Consider the following 14,069-nt stretch of genomic DNA (forward strand, 5'->3'; position numbering starts at 1 on the left):
GTCAGCACAATAACTGTTTGTCGGGAGCTTCCTGAAATGTGTTTCCATGGCCGAGCAGCCGAACACAAGCCTAAGATCACCATGTGCAATGCCAAGCTTTGGCTGGAGTGGTGTAAAGCTCAATGCGCTTGATTGGACTCTGGAGCAGTGGAAACATTCTCTGGCGGGATGAATCATGCTTAACCATCTGGCAGTACAACGGACGAATCTGGGTTTCGCAGATGCCAGGAGAACGCTATCTGCCGCAATGCATAGAGCCAACTGTAATGTTTGGTGGAGGAGGAATAATGGTCTGGGGTTGTTTTTCATGGTTCAGGCTAGGCCCCTTAGTTCCAGTGAATGGAGATCTTAATGCTACATACAATGACATTCTAGACAATTTTGTGGCAACAGTTTGGGGAAGGCCCTTAACTGTTTCAGCATGACAATGCCCCCCTGTGTGTCAGACATGCATGCAGCTAGGTATAATCAACCATTTACAAATATAAAATGTGTTTGACTGAAATAACCCCTATACACACACACACACACATTTCAACAGTATTGTATATTTTAAGAGTTGGTCATTTTTTTTCTCTAAATGTGCTAATCATACAACAGCAGCTATGGAATAGCATGTGTTAAACAAAAACAGCATTTCAAAAAAATGGAATGGCTATGAAGTAGAAAAGTATATTCATTGCATTTCAGTAGCCATTGAAACAATAATCACCAGAAATCCAGCATGGTAGTGCAAAAGCAGCTCTATAATCTTACCAAGAGATATCACTCTAGTCTATTGGAATACAGTATGAATGCTGAACAACAGCCTCCAAGATTCATTTAAGCTAACCTCCAACTCAAAGTCCATCACTGAACATAAATCAATTTACAACAAGTTACGGGACATTCTGACCCAAGCAACAGCAGGAAATGTAGTTGTTCCACACAAACACCACCAAGTGTTCGTTGGTGAAAGAGAGGCCCACTCCAAGTCACCACAGTATGTCACTTGATATCAAGACAATGTTCAATGGAAGGAGCTGCTGCACTTGAGGAATAGTCAACTGTTGCCCCTGAAATATTGCAAGAAAATAAACTTTACTCAACCACACTGGACATTGGATCAAAGCTACTTTTTAGATTACAATCAATGTGTTGTATTGCACAAAAAAGGCAAAGGTTACAATCAAGGTTAGATAATCTGACAATTGACAGGTCTGGCCCTTGATCTTAAAGACATGCTCCGGAACTTTGGCGACTAGTAAGTACAGCATTTTTTAAACATCCCGCTATGGGCTGAATGTTTAAGTGTAGTTCATACATGCATAATCTATGAGCAGAATTACTGTACTACCTAAATTAAACATGAAATCCCTAGTTCGAAAGTGACTACTGGAGGTTGTGCGGTGCCATTTTCACTCTTTAAAAAGGTGCATTCTGTCAAATGTTCATATGCAAATAGCCCTTATTCGGTACAATATGCAAACTTTGTCTATGATAAAMGCCAATCTAGTGGAAGTAAGGAAAGGCATTCCTAGGAGAAACGACTGAAGGGTGTCTAGATAAGGGCAATGCATTCCAATTGGAATCTGCATGCTTGGATTTTAAAGAAAAATATTAGATCATAGATCTATAGATCATAGATCATAAATATTAGATAATCTTAGATCATGAAATATGAGGTCTAGGAAGATAGAGACAGTGATAGATTGACTTCTGCACGAAAGGAAGAACCAAGAGGGATGAATGAGACTCAACTAGCTTTAGCCCCTTGCATTAAACCAGAAATTTGCAGATCGAATCAAGCTTTGCCAGTATTTTTTTTTTTAACTTTGCATGCCAATAGACAATCAGGAATGAACAAACACCTCAGAAATCCTGGATGATCCGGAAGTGGTTCTCGATGGATGCGGGCTCATCCTCAAAGTGCAGCTTCTGGCTGAGTCGGGCCCCTAGATCCTCAAGTTTCTTGACAAAGCGACCATGCTCTCGGCCCACCCAGGCTCGCATGGGGTCACGCACCTCGTACGGTGTCACGTGGGCGTGGACCGCAACCCCGCTGGCCGCCAGTTCCCCCAGCGCCCGCTTGTCAGTCACCCAGGTCTCGCTGCCTCCCGGGTGGCCACCGTCCAGCCAGTACATGTCTGAAAGGCGCTCCACAAATGGCCCCAGCTCCGGGTCAGCCCGCGCCCTCGCCAGCTCGTACACCATCTGGTTGAGCACCACGCAGCCTTTGCTGAAGCCAACCACGGCCAAGGAGAAACCCGGGGCGACTGTGTCGCTACCCCTTTGAAGCGGGAGGGGGTTAGGCAAGCCAGCTCGCTCCATGCCGTTGCTCAGCAGTGCCCTACAAATCAGTTATAATTGAGTCATTTGGCAGATTATCTAAAGCAATTTACAGTAAATTGAGACAACTGCATAAAAAATAAGGGCATTCGGAAAGTATTGAGTCCCCTTGACTTTTTCCCACATTTTGTTAAGTTAGCCTTTTTTAAACAATCCTCAATCTACACACAATACCACATAATGACAAAGTAAAAACAGGTTTAGAAATGTTTTGTTAATTTATTTAAAAATATATCACATTTACATAAGTATTCAGACTCAGGACTTTGTTGAAGCACCTTTGGCAGCAATTACAGCCTCAAGTCTTCTTGGGTATTATACTAGAAGCATGGCACACCTGTATTTGGGGAGTTTCTCCCATTCTTCTCTGTAGATCCTCAAGCACTGTTAGGTTGGTTGGGGAGCGTCGCTGCACACTTATTTTCAGGTCTCTCCAGAGATGTTCGATCAGGTTCTAGCTGGGCCACTCAAGGACATTCATCGACTTGTGCCGAAGCCACTCCTGCGTTGTCTTGGCTGTGTGCTTAGGGTCGTTGTCCTGTTAGAAGGTGAACCTTCGCTCCAGTCTGAGATCCTGAGTGCTCTGGAGCAGGTTTTCATCAAGAATCTCTGTACTTTATTCCGTTCTTCTTTCCCTCGATCCTGACTAGTCTCCCAGTCCCTGCTGCTGAAAAACATCCCCACAGTATGCTGCTGCCACCATGCTTCACTGTAGGGATGGTGCCAGGTTTCTTCCAGATGTGACGCTTGGCATTCAMGCCAAAGAGTTGAATCTAGGTTTCATCAGACCAGAGAATCTTGTTTCTCATGGTCTGAGAATCTTTATGTGCCTTTTGGCAAACTCCAAGCGGGCTYTCATGTGCSTTTTTACTGAGGAGTGGCTTCAGTCTGGCCACTCTACCATAAAGGCCTGATTGGTGGAGTGCTGCAGAGATGGTTGTCCTTCTGGAAGGTTCTCCCATCTCCACAGTGGAACTCTGGAGCTCTGTCAGAGTGACCATCGGGTTCTTGGTCACCTTCCTGACCAAGGCCCTTTTCCCCAGATTGCTCAGTTTGGCAGGGTGTCCAGCTCTAGGAAGAGTCTTGGTGATTCAACATTTCTTCCATTTAAGAATGGAAGCCACTGTGTTCTTGGGAACCTTCAATGCTGCAGCAATTTTTTGCTATCTTTCCCCAGACCTGTGCCTCAACACAATCCAGTCTCGGAGCTCTACGGACAATTCCTTTTGACCTCATGGCTTGGTTTTTGCTTTGATGTCAACTTAGGCACACACCTGTCTATAAGGTCCCCATCTAAATCATGTCCAATCAATTGAATTTACCACAGGTGGACTCCAATCAAGTTGAAGAAACATCTCAAGGATGATCAATAGAAACAGGATGCACCTGAGGCKAATTTTGAGTCTCATAGTAAAGGGTCTGAATACTTAGGTAAATAAGGTATTTAAAAAATCATATAAGTTCGCAAAAATGTCTAAACCTGTTTCCGCTTTGTCATTATGGGGTAGTGTGTAGATTGAGGAAAAAGAAATCAAATCAATTTTAGAATAAGGCTGTYATGTAACAAAATGTGGAAAAAGTCAAGGGGTCTGAGGTAGTGAGTGTTAGTGACAATCACAGTGCTAGAATAAAACATTACGAGATGGGATACCTCAGGTGGCGAAATGCTCCYTAGTCAGGTGAGTGCTCGGGCGCTCCAAACAGGTTGCTCTCCACAAAGTTGTGATAGCAGCTGAACTTGTGCAGGTACATGCGGGAGGCTCGGATCACCCACACGTGGCGGTCAGGGAAGCGGCGACCCAGGGTGAGGGCGACGTTCTCCAGGCTCCAGGACAGCCACTGCGCCCCCTCTGGCTGGAGCGACATCTCCTGCTGGAAGTTCTAGGGATGAGAGATGGACAGAGGAACAGTGGTGTACGAGATAGACGGGGAGGAGTGGGTTGGGTGGAGGCGGAGGGAAGTGGGGAAAAGGAGAGGGGGTCAGTGAAAAGGGAAATAGACAGATGGGGGTGCGAGTGGGGGAGATGGACAGAAGGGAAAGGGCCGAGGATGGAGAGAGAGAAAGATGGGGTGAGTCACCTGGCTTAAAGCAGCTTAAGAAGYGTTCATGTTTTTGTGCATCATGGCAACTAAATAACAACCGCATCAATTGGGAGACAAGACCTGTTCTGCAGTGTCATGCAGTTCGCCTAACAATGACCATGAACTAATTCTGAGGGGGYAAAAAGGCTACCCTCATGTATTTGGTCCTTGGGTGGAAGACCAAACTTACTAAACTAGTTTTTAAACTATCCTCCTCCCAATGGAGTTTAACACATCAGGTGAAAGAGTGGTCCCTATGTGATCATGGTCTGCATACATAGACATTAAAGGGGTCGCATACAATGAACACATTCATTAACAATTGCTGAGCATCACACTCGCAACATCTTCAGAATACTAACATTCCCTCGGAAATACTAAGACACCCTTGGAATCATAACATTTTAGTAGGCTAGTCTGTTGGAACTCTTGGAATGGATGTTATTATTTGTGGGCAGGAGTATGTGAATTCGACAKTCCACTTGAAATGTAAACAACCATAGCTGTAACCAATTTAGCTAACAGGATTATAGGCTGGCTACGCAACGGCCTTTCACCCTATGCTTGGCATCAATTGGCATACGTGTATAATGTTACCAACCTGCATAATGCCATGACAAATAGCTGAAATGTTCATTTGATGGCGAAATAAGTGATATTCATATGTACCTGCCTGACAAAACCCACACCTCTCACCTGTATGTCTCCAGGGAAAAACACAACATGTGCACTGCGATATTRGGCGTCTGAACCGCACCGTCCCTGTGAATCCAAAGTACTGAGTAGAAGCAAGTCGTTGACTCGGTCCGGTTGGCATCCCGGAATGTCGACCAGTCTCCGCAGTCGCGGCGGGCTCCCAGGGCGTGTTTCCTGGACTCCAGGCAGAGAATGCTCTGGAGGCTCGAATGACGATGAACCTGCTGCAGCGCTCATTGCTTTTGCTGCACAATGAAAGCCCGTTGCAACTCCACGAGTGGTTATCATGGGGGCTAAAACCGGATTAGTGTAGTTTAGACGCAAATGCATAGCCAGTTAATGTACAGCATCCGAGACAGACACACGACAATGAACGTGCAAAACGATGGAATATCGACAAAATAGTCATAAACAACTTTCTACCTTATGTCGTTGTAGTTCCTCCTCAACATCGTTGTTTTTCCTGGACGTTGATAATCTTGTCAACCTGGGTGACGCTAAAGCGAGTACTGTTGTTGTCTTTGCATTTTGGTCCTCCACGTGTCGCTGTTTGCCAAGGACGTCAGCACGGGAACCAGCCCTCATCCGGTTCCTGAAAGCAAAATACGAATTGCGCATGATCACAGCAAAGACCGTACAATATAAASATGGGCAGAAACTGCTTCTCCAATAGAAAACCCCGATCACGCTTGTAGTAGGCGAAGTCATGGTGTCTTTTGCTTTCTAAACGCATGCGCTGAAACACGTCATCGGTTCAAACGGTCGTCTCGCGCCAAACTGCGCATGTGCAGACCGTGAAATCAAAGGCAGACCTTCAATKAATTGTTTTGGATGAAAACGTGTCAGTTTGTCACTTTCATGAGGTTGGCGGCCCGGCTCTAGGTTGTGCTTTTAGATTTGAGAAAATTGACAACTAAGGAAGAATTTGTCACCTCTCTAAATGACTTCTGAAACCCCAATCCCTGGTCTGCTTTGCATGCCTTCCCGGAAGTCTCGCGATGTTGCCTCTCGGTTTATAAACTCAATGGTTGAAGTTTGAATTTACCACTGAGTTACTAAACCCAGAGGTGCAACATCGTGAGAGACTTCCGGGAACGCTTACGAAGCAGACCAGGCCGGGGTTTGAGAAGTCAATTAGAGAAGTGACTAATTATTCCTTAGTTGTTAATTTTCACAAAATCTAAAGGCACAACCTAGATTCGAGCCAATGTTTTAAGTACTTGAACATCTTATTACGCTAACCTCGTGAAAGTGACAAACTGCCACGTTTTCATTTACATAAAAAAATWAATTTTGTATCGAAGTTGTGCCTTTGATTTGACAGCCTGCACCAACGCAATTTGGCGCGAAACGACAGTTAGCCCAGATGATGTGCTTCTGCGCATGAGTTTAGTTTAGCCGACGTCGCCATTACATCGTTTACAAGTGTGATCGGGGATTTCTCTGGTTTCCACTAGTTACCACAGTCACCATGTCAAATTTGGCTATCGTAAAAAGTAATGTAAACAAAAATTTGCTTTTGGTATTAATTGAAGGTTAGTCATAAGGTTAGCAGTGTGGTTAGGATTAGGTTTAAAATCAGATTTTAACCAGAAAATTGTAGGAAAGGGCGGGGTTTATCGCTTTGTGGCTGTGGTAACTAGTGACGACCGATTTCTATTGGAGAGGCAGCTTCTGAATCACAGATTTTGCAACCTGTATACGTTTTTCGCCTTACAGTAGACACTTGATTGACTGTGTGTTGGCGTTTTTCGTGGTTATTAGAACGCAAGTATTACATTATGGCTACATATCAGGCCAGCACGAGAGATGTTTAGCATGTCATGTTTTATATGTTAATGAATGCATTTATGAACTGCGCTTGCTTACTCTTGTGTAACAACTGTATTGGCCATGTTTTGGATTTGTATCATTTTGGTTGATGACAACATTCAAAGTTACAAGTGGGATATTCATTTGACACAGATGCGTTTGTAATGTTTCTATAAAAAAATGTACTCCATGTTTATGTTTGATATATTGTTTATGTTATGATGGCGAGATATCACATACTTTTCGATCAACCAAGCTGCAGTTGTACTTTGCAATGTTGTAGACATATTGACATTTTTGTGATGAAAATGTTACATTTCTCCATGAAGTTGTATTTAAATGGAGTAAAACAGATAATCCCAAAATGAGAACTTTTCAACCATCAGAATATAATAGAGAGACCCAAGGAAATACAGTACAGTTGTCAAATAACTGGTGTTTAGCTACAATTTGCATCTGGTGAAATAGACCACTGCAAAATCAGCCTACCTAAAGTTCAGTGACATGGGTTCCTTCAGGGGGATGGCTCATAGTGCCATAGGCCAGCGTCTGGTCGCCTGCCTCCTCAATGTCTCAGAAGCCCGCAGGAAGGAATTGGTGGAAACAGTGGCCAGGGCAGCTGTATTTCACAGTAATGGTGAGTTACCCCTGTAAACAATGTTTCATTGTTCACTGTACATACAGTAGTAACAGTGATAGGAGTGGAAAATAGTTATGATTTAACAAAATATGATGGTTTCTTAATGGATTTATGCATCTTTCCGATTGTATGCATCTTGTCAGGCGGACGGCGAGAAGGGACAACAGTGCTCAACATCTTTAATGACCAAGACTACAACCGGTCTGTCATCACCATCGTGGCCAGTATTGACTGCATCAGTGAGTCTCTGTCCTTTTATTGGGGAAAAACAACAACTACACTAAGGGACATTTCCTACAGGCTTTGTTCGGGATCACAATGTTACAATAAATATGACAAGTACTTTGCAAAGGTCTTCATTATCCTCCGACAATCTTTTAGTCTTATGAGGGGCAGTGGTATAGTAACCCCTGAACATGGCTGCCTAAACATTTTTCAAGCAGACCAGGAATTAAGCACCCTAATTTAACCAATAACTGAACCCTGATTTCACTTGTCATTCCAATAATAGAAGGCGTTGTCAWTGTGTTTCTGTTGCAGAGGAGGCAGTGCTGTCTGCGTGTGAGCAGGCCTGTCGACTGATTGACATGAGTGCCTATGCAGGCGGCCACCCAACGATGGGCGCTGTGGACCTGGTGCCCCTCTACCCTCTGGGAGAGGAGGTGGGACTGGGGGACTGTGCCAAGGAAGCTAGAGGTGTGTGTGTGGTGTGCGTGTGCCTGCATGTATGTGTCTACACTTTAAAGTTTTGGCCCCCTCTTTCTCTCTTCTCAGTACATCATGTTGTATGCTGTATACGTGTGAATTGTGCGGCGCCTCATGCAGTGGTGTATGTACAGTGTCTTCAGAAAGTATTCATACCCCTTGACTTATTCCACATTTTGTTGTTACAGCCTGAATTAAAAATTGATTACTTTTCCCCCCCCACCCATTTACACACAATACCCGATTCACTCATTTGTTTGTAAACAGTTAACAATCTAATTGGCTACCACATGTTCTTGTCAAACTTTCAACAGAGTAGCTAGCAAGCAACAAGATATGCCAAATAACTCAGATTTGACCATTCAAACACAAATCGCATTGCCAGGAATCAGATTTGTATCTGACCTCAAACCACTTGCGACAGTGGTTTGAAATGTGMCTCGAAATATCTGATTCATGTGCATTTTTGGCTGTTCAGCTTGCAGGAAAAGGAACCGATTCGAATCGGATATGCACGCATTTTGGAGTTGAGTCACTTCAAACTGCCAATGTGAACAAGGCTTATGAGTTTTCCACATCTGGATTGTGCAATATTTGCCCATTATTCTTTTCAAAATTCTTGCTACCATTTTTAGGTCTTGCCATAGATTTAAGTGAAATAAGTTTTTTATTGTTTGTTTTTTAACCCTTTTTTTCTCCCAAGTCGGGAGTTTACACATACCTTAGCCAACTACATTTAAACTCAGTTTTTCACAATTCCTGACATTTAATCCTAGTAAACATTCCCTGTCTTAGTTAAGTTAGGATCACCACTTTATTTTAAGAATGTGAAATGTCAGAATAATATTAGAGAGAATMATTTATTTCAGCTTTTATTTCTTTCATCACATTCTCAGTGGGTCAGAAGTTTACGTAAACTCAATTAGTATTTGGTAGCATTGCCTTTCAATTCTTTAACTTGGGTCAAACGTTTCGGCTAGCCTTCCACAAGCTTCCCACAATAAGTTGGGTGAATTTTGTCCCATTCCTCGTCACAGAGCTGGGGTAACTGAGTCAGGTTTGTAGGCATCCTTGCTCGCACACGCTTTTTCAGTTCTGCCCACAAATTTTCTATGGGATTGAGGTCAGGGCTTTGTGATGGCCACTCCAATACCTTGACTTTGTTGTCCTTAAGCCATTTTGCCACAACTTTGGAAGTATGCTTGGGGTCATTGTCCATTTGGAAGACCCATTTGCGACCAAGCTTTAACTTCCTGACTGATGTCTTGAGATGTTGCTTCAATATATCCACATAATTCTTCTGCCTCATGATGCCATCTATTTTGTGAAATGCACCAGTCCCTCCTGCAGCAAAGCACCCCCACAACATGATGCTGCCACCCCCGTGCTTCAAGGTTGAGATGGTGTTCTTCAGCTTGCAAGCGTCCCCATTTTTCCTCCAAACATAACGATGGTCATTATTGCCAAACTATTTTTGTTTCATCAGACCAGAGGACATTTCTCCAAAAAGTACGATATTTGTCCCCATGTGCAGTTGCAAACCGATATAGTACTCGTTTCACTGTGAATATAGATACTTTTGTACTCGTTTCCTCCAGCATCTTCACAAGGTCCTTTGCTGTTGTTGTGGGATTGATTTGCACTTTTCGCACCAAAGTACGTTCATCTCTAGGAGACTGAACGTGACTCCTTCCTGAGCGGTATTACGGCTACGTGGTCCCGTGGTGTTTATACTTGCGTACTCTTGTTTGTACAGATGAACGTGGTACCTTTAGGCGTTTGGAAATTGCTCCCAAGGATGAACCAGACTTGTGGAGGTCTACAATTTTTTTTCTGAGGTTTTGGCTGATTTCTTTTGATTTTGCCATGATGTCAAGCAAAGAGGCTCTGAGTTTGTAGGTAGGCCTTGAAATACATCCACAGGTACACCTCACATTTGAGTCAAATGATGTCAATTAGCCTATCAGAAGCTTCTAAAGCCATGACACCATTTTCTGGAATTTCCCAAGTTGTGTAAAGGCACAGTCAACTTAGTGTATGTAAACTTCTGACCCACTGAAATTGTGATATAGTGAATTATAAGTGAAATAATCTGTTTGTAAACAATTTTTGGAAAAATGACTTGTGTCATGCACAAAGTAGATGTCCTAACCGACTTGCCAAAACTATAGTTTGTTAACACGAAATTTGTAGAGTGGTTGAAAAACGAGTTGTAATGACTCCAACCTAAGTGTATGTAACCTTCCTACTTCAACTGTATGTGTTAACCCATCCTCTCACCCTGTCCAGCGGTGGCTGCTGGGCTGACTGAACGGGTCAGTGGCACCAGTGCTTTCTTCTTTGGTTGGGCAGACTCACCCCAGCACCGAGGCCTGGCGCAGAGACGCAAGGAGATGGGCTGGTTCAGGAAGAATCCAGACACAGGAGCCATCCGACCAGACGTGGGGCCCCTGCCACAGAAACGATATGGCCTCACAGGTTAGCACTCGCTTAGGGCTTGGCGGTTGGTGGATGTCCTGTGCACGCAAATACTGAGAGGTGATTTTTAAAACATAGGGTTAGGCTAGATTTGCATGTTTCATTCTGAGGACAGGCCCTCAGTGCCCCCACATTACACTCATGAAGTATAGCACAGAGAGAGTGTACCCAGGAACCACTAATTGGGCACATTTGAAAATAACCGCATCTCTGTACCTCTTTGTTCGCACCATCTTGTGACTTTTTGTTTGATCTTCTGACCTTTGACCCCACCTTTGCCATGCAGGCATCGGAGCTAGTCCCTACGTCATGAACTGCAACGTCACCATCGACACCCAGGACCTGGCTCTGGGGCGCAGCATCGCCATGTCGATTAGGGAGTCTACTCCTGGGGGGATACCGGGGGTGCAAGTGCTGGCCCTGCCACACGAGGGTGCCGTGGAGATAGCCTGCAATGTGGAGAGCATGAAGGGGAACCCTCCTAGCCAGGTTGGGGAGAGGGGCGAGCCGTGGCCCACCTTCAGTATTGGTGGGCAGCTATACTGCCACGCCCCAGCATCTCTTATCACAGCCAGGGTGGCAGAGCTGGCAGGACGGCAGGGGGTGGCCACTAAGGGCACGGCGCTGGTGGGGTTCACGCCCCATGAGTGCAGAAGCCTGGCAGAGAGAGCTTTGTCACTGGGCATCGCTGAGTTCTGGAAAGAACTGCGCAGGTTACACATGTAACCTTCCAAACTTTACTACAAAACCTCAACGTTTTGTATTATTCAGGTTGATTGAACGAAGAATGTAAAAGGACATGCAAGCTGTTATCGGCAAGGTTTAAAGCATATGAATTGCACAAATGCACGACTATTACACAACAGTTTTGAATCTGTGGGCTCTGGATTTGATGTAGCACATCTGAACAAGGATATTGTACAGAGAATCTTATTTAGTGTGGTGATCATGGTTGAAAACATCAATGCCATAGTCCTTAACTGTGATCATCTTAATATAAGTACTCATCAAGACACAAAGGGACAAATTACCAATTTAGAGTTGAGGTAATACTTTTTTGTAAATCATTTAACGATGTCAGTGGGATACTTACACAATTTATTTTGTTAAGCGTGCATATCTCAAGTCAGAATAACACTGAAAGTGCTGCAAAATGTTGCAATTTATTGTTCTATTTAACAGGTTAATCCTTCTTTATTTGACTTCTACTAATCTATAAAGAATAAACATGACTTTACTATAACTTTACTATTTTCATATTATTGTTTATAATTCTACCAAAAAATATATATAATCATGAAATATATTGAAGGTGCGTTCTGTAACATTCTCATGTTCAAAAATCTAAAACTACCATTAATATTGGACTCAATGAGAGTAAAAAAAGAAACTGTGTATCCAGACCAAAGTGTGTACACACCTCGTGTTGTAAGACGTGGTCTAGCGTCAGCCAGGAAAGTTCTGGCCACCTTCAGACAAACAAACGTGCACACTGTTTGGCATGGTAGAGGTCTTCGRCGAGACGTGTCAAAACGCATAGACATTTGTTTGCTCTGTCTATTTACGTTTTTATTGCCTTTTGTGATTGGATTTAAAATTACCATGTTGATAGAAATGGCTCACTCCAAAAGTGGTCAAGGACAGGGTTAAGTTTAGGGCTGGTGCTTAATTAGGCTATTCAAGATAATATTTTCTCATGTCCACCACTTTGGAATTTGGGCGATGGTCAGGTCACTTCCTGTTTGGTATAAATATGGAACTGTGTTTACAGATGGGTCCTTGGTAATTTCCTGTAATTTAGCATACATCGCTTTTAGTCAGTCAGTCTGCTGAAGGCAATTTTTGCCATCCAAGATACAGATGCATAATATCCTAGAGAATTGATGTTATGTATTCATATGGGGAATAGTTTTTGCATGCGCTTTCACTATACGTTCAACTAATTGCAATATGTATGCCAATTAAATGAATCTATACTGAACACAAATATAAACACAACATGTAAAGTGTTGGTCCCATGTTTCATGAGCTGAAATAAAAMACCCCAGAAATGTTCCATACGCACAAAGCTTATTTCTCTCAAATTTTGGGCACAAATTTGTTTTTAATCCCTGTTAGTGAGCATTTCTCCTTTGCCAAAATAATCCATCCACCTGACAAGTGTGGCATATAAAGAAGCTGATTAAACAGCATGATAATTACACAGTTGCACCTTGTGCTGGGGTCAATAAAAGGCCATAAAAAATGTGCCGTTTTGTCACACAACACAATGAACACAGATGTCTCAAGTTTTGAGGGAGCATGCAATTGGCATCCTGACTGCAGGAATGTCCACACGAGCTGTTGCCAGTTCATTTCTCTACCATAAGCCGCCTCATACGTTGTTTTAGAGAGAGTGTGGGCAAGTGGTTTGCAGATGTCAATGTTGTGAACAGAGTGCCCCATGGTGGTGGTGGGGTTATGGTATGGGCAGGCATAAAGCTACGGACAACGAACACAGTTGCATTTTATCAATAGCAATTTAAATGCACAAAAATACTGTGAGATCCTGAGGTCCATTGTGAGGACCAATCTTTAAAGGAATCTGTGACCAACAGATGCATATCTGTATTCCCAGTCATGTAAAATCCATAGATTAGGGCCTAATAAATGTATTTAAAATCTATGAAATTGTTGCATGTTTTGTTTATATTTTTGTTCAGTATAGCTTGGCTACTAGAGGGATATGTACTGTATGCATGTCCACTATGCATTGTGACAATTCTACTAATTTAATTCACGATATTACTCATTTATAATTTCATCTTCACATATTCATGTTTTTAATTGTCTTTGTGTGTCTGTGCACTGTGAAATTTGAGTGTTACATTAGAGAGTACTGTAGCGTGTATTGCGAGGCTATTTGCCTCCATTCTGACTCACAGTATTAACCATTTGATGACATGCAGGGGAATTTGGCTAGATGACAAGCAGATAGTTCTGGGACGAGATGATTTCACTCATTGGTTACATGAGGGCAGTTCAACCGAGTACAGGCTTAACTGAATGAACAACAAAGGTGGAAATTAATTAAATAGTTTCTGGATTGGCTACGTCTCTGAGGGAAGATCCTCAAASCTAGATGATGTGAAGCCAGCAGCCCCACATAGGGCTACCTGCCATCAAACCCCCCCACACACCCCCTGAAAACCCTGCACAGCTAAATCAAGTGCACCTAAATAATCGAAAGGAAACATAATATTATTTTGACCCAGGTCTGTGTTTCACATACATTTAAAAGCCCACAAGCGATCTGATGGTGTGAGCTATCAAGGCATTCCAGAAAAAG

The 14,069-nt window shown here is 43.2% G+C and overlaps 2 protein-coding genes across 7 annotated transcripts; one reads left to right on the forward strand and one right to left on the reverse strand.

The window, feature by feature from the left end:
* Positions 1 to 528: 528 nt before the first annotated feature.
* Positions 529 to 5,796, reverse strand: lg36h2orf69 (linkage group 36 C2orf69 homolog). 3 transcript variants are annotated; one of them, XM_023980853.2, is given in 5 exon segments: positions 529 to 1,055; positions 1,851 to 2,329; positions 3,968 to 4,209; positions 5,107 to 5,399; positions 5,530 to 5,796. In XM_023980853.2, coding segments are annotated over 3 exon segments (1,008 nt in total). In that variant the 5' UTR covers positions 5,395 to 5,399; positions 5,530 to 5,796; the 3' UTR covers positions 529 to 1,055; position 1,851.
* A 346-nt stretch (positions 5,797 to 6,142) lies between these two features.
* On the forward strand, positions 6,143 to 12,797 carry ftcdnl1 (formiminotransferase cyclodeaminase N-terminal like 1). 4 transcript variants are annotated; one of them, XM_023981677.2, is made up of 6 exons: positions 6,143 to 6,248; positions 7,437 to 7,555; positions 7,702 to 7,797; positions 8,099 to 8,254; positions 10,553 to 10,741; positions 11,028 to 12,797. In XM_023981677.2, the coding sequence occupies exons 2-6, from the start codon at positions 7,441 to 7,443 to the stop codon at positions 11,465 to 11,467; spliced, it is 996 nt and encodes a 331-aa protein (XP_023837445.1). In that variant the 5' UTR covers positions 6,143 to 6,248; positions 7,437 to 7,440; the 3' UTR covers positions 11,468 to 12,797. The 4 variants fall into 4 exon arrangements, 3 of the variants coding, with proteins under 3 accessions (XP_023837445.1, XP_023837444.1, XP_023837443.1); XM_023981676.2 differs by lacking the exon at positions 6,143 to 6,248 and adding an exon at positions 6,255 to 6,873; XR_011474930.1 differs by lacking the exon at positions 6,143 to 6,248 and having other exon boundaries at positions 6,880 to 7,555; positions 10,553 to 10,801; positions 11,028 to 11,112.
* Positions 12,798 to 14,069: the final 1,272 nt, after the last annotated feature.

This window comes from Salvelinus sp. IW2-2015, linkage group LG36 (genome assembly GCF_002910315.2).
Source record: "Salvelinus sp. IW2-2015 linkage group LG36, ASM291031v2, whole genome shotgun sequence".
Lineage (NCBI taxonomy): Eukaryota > Metazoa > Chordata > Actinopteri > Salmoniformes > Salmonidae > Salvelinus > Salvelinus sp. IW2-2015.

Excerpts from the sequence above, each read along its gene's own strand:
- ftcdnl1 (XM_023981675.2), top strand. The coding sequence starts at position 7,423 with ATGGGTTCCTTCAGGGGGATGGCTCATAGTGCCATAGGCCAGCGTCTG. Across the intron at positions 7,556-7,701 it reads AGCTGTATTTCACAGTAATG|GCGGACGGCGAGAAGGGACA; the intron begins GTGAGTTACCCC and ends GCATCTTGTCAG. Across the intron at positions 7,798-8,098 it reads GGCCAGTATTGACTGCATCA|AGGAGGCAGTGCTGTCTGCG; the intron begins GTGAGTCTCTGT and ends TTTCTGTTGCAG.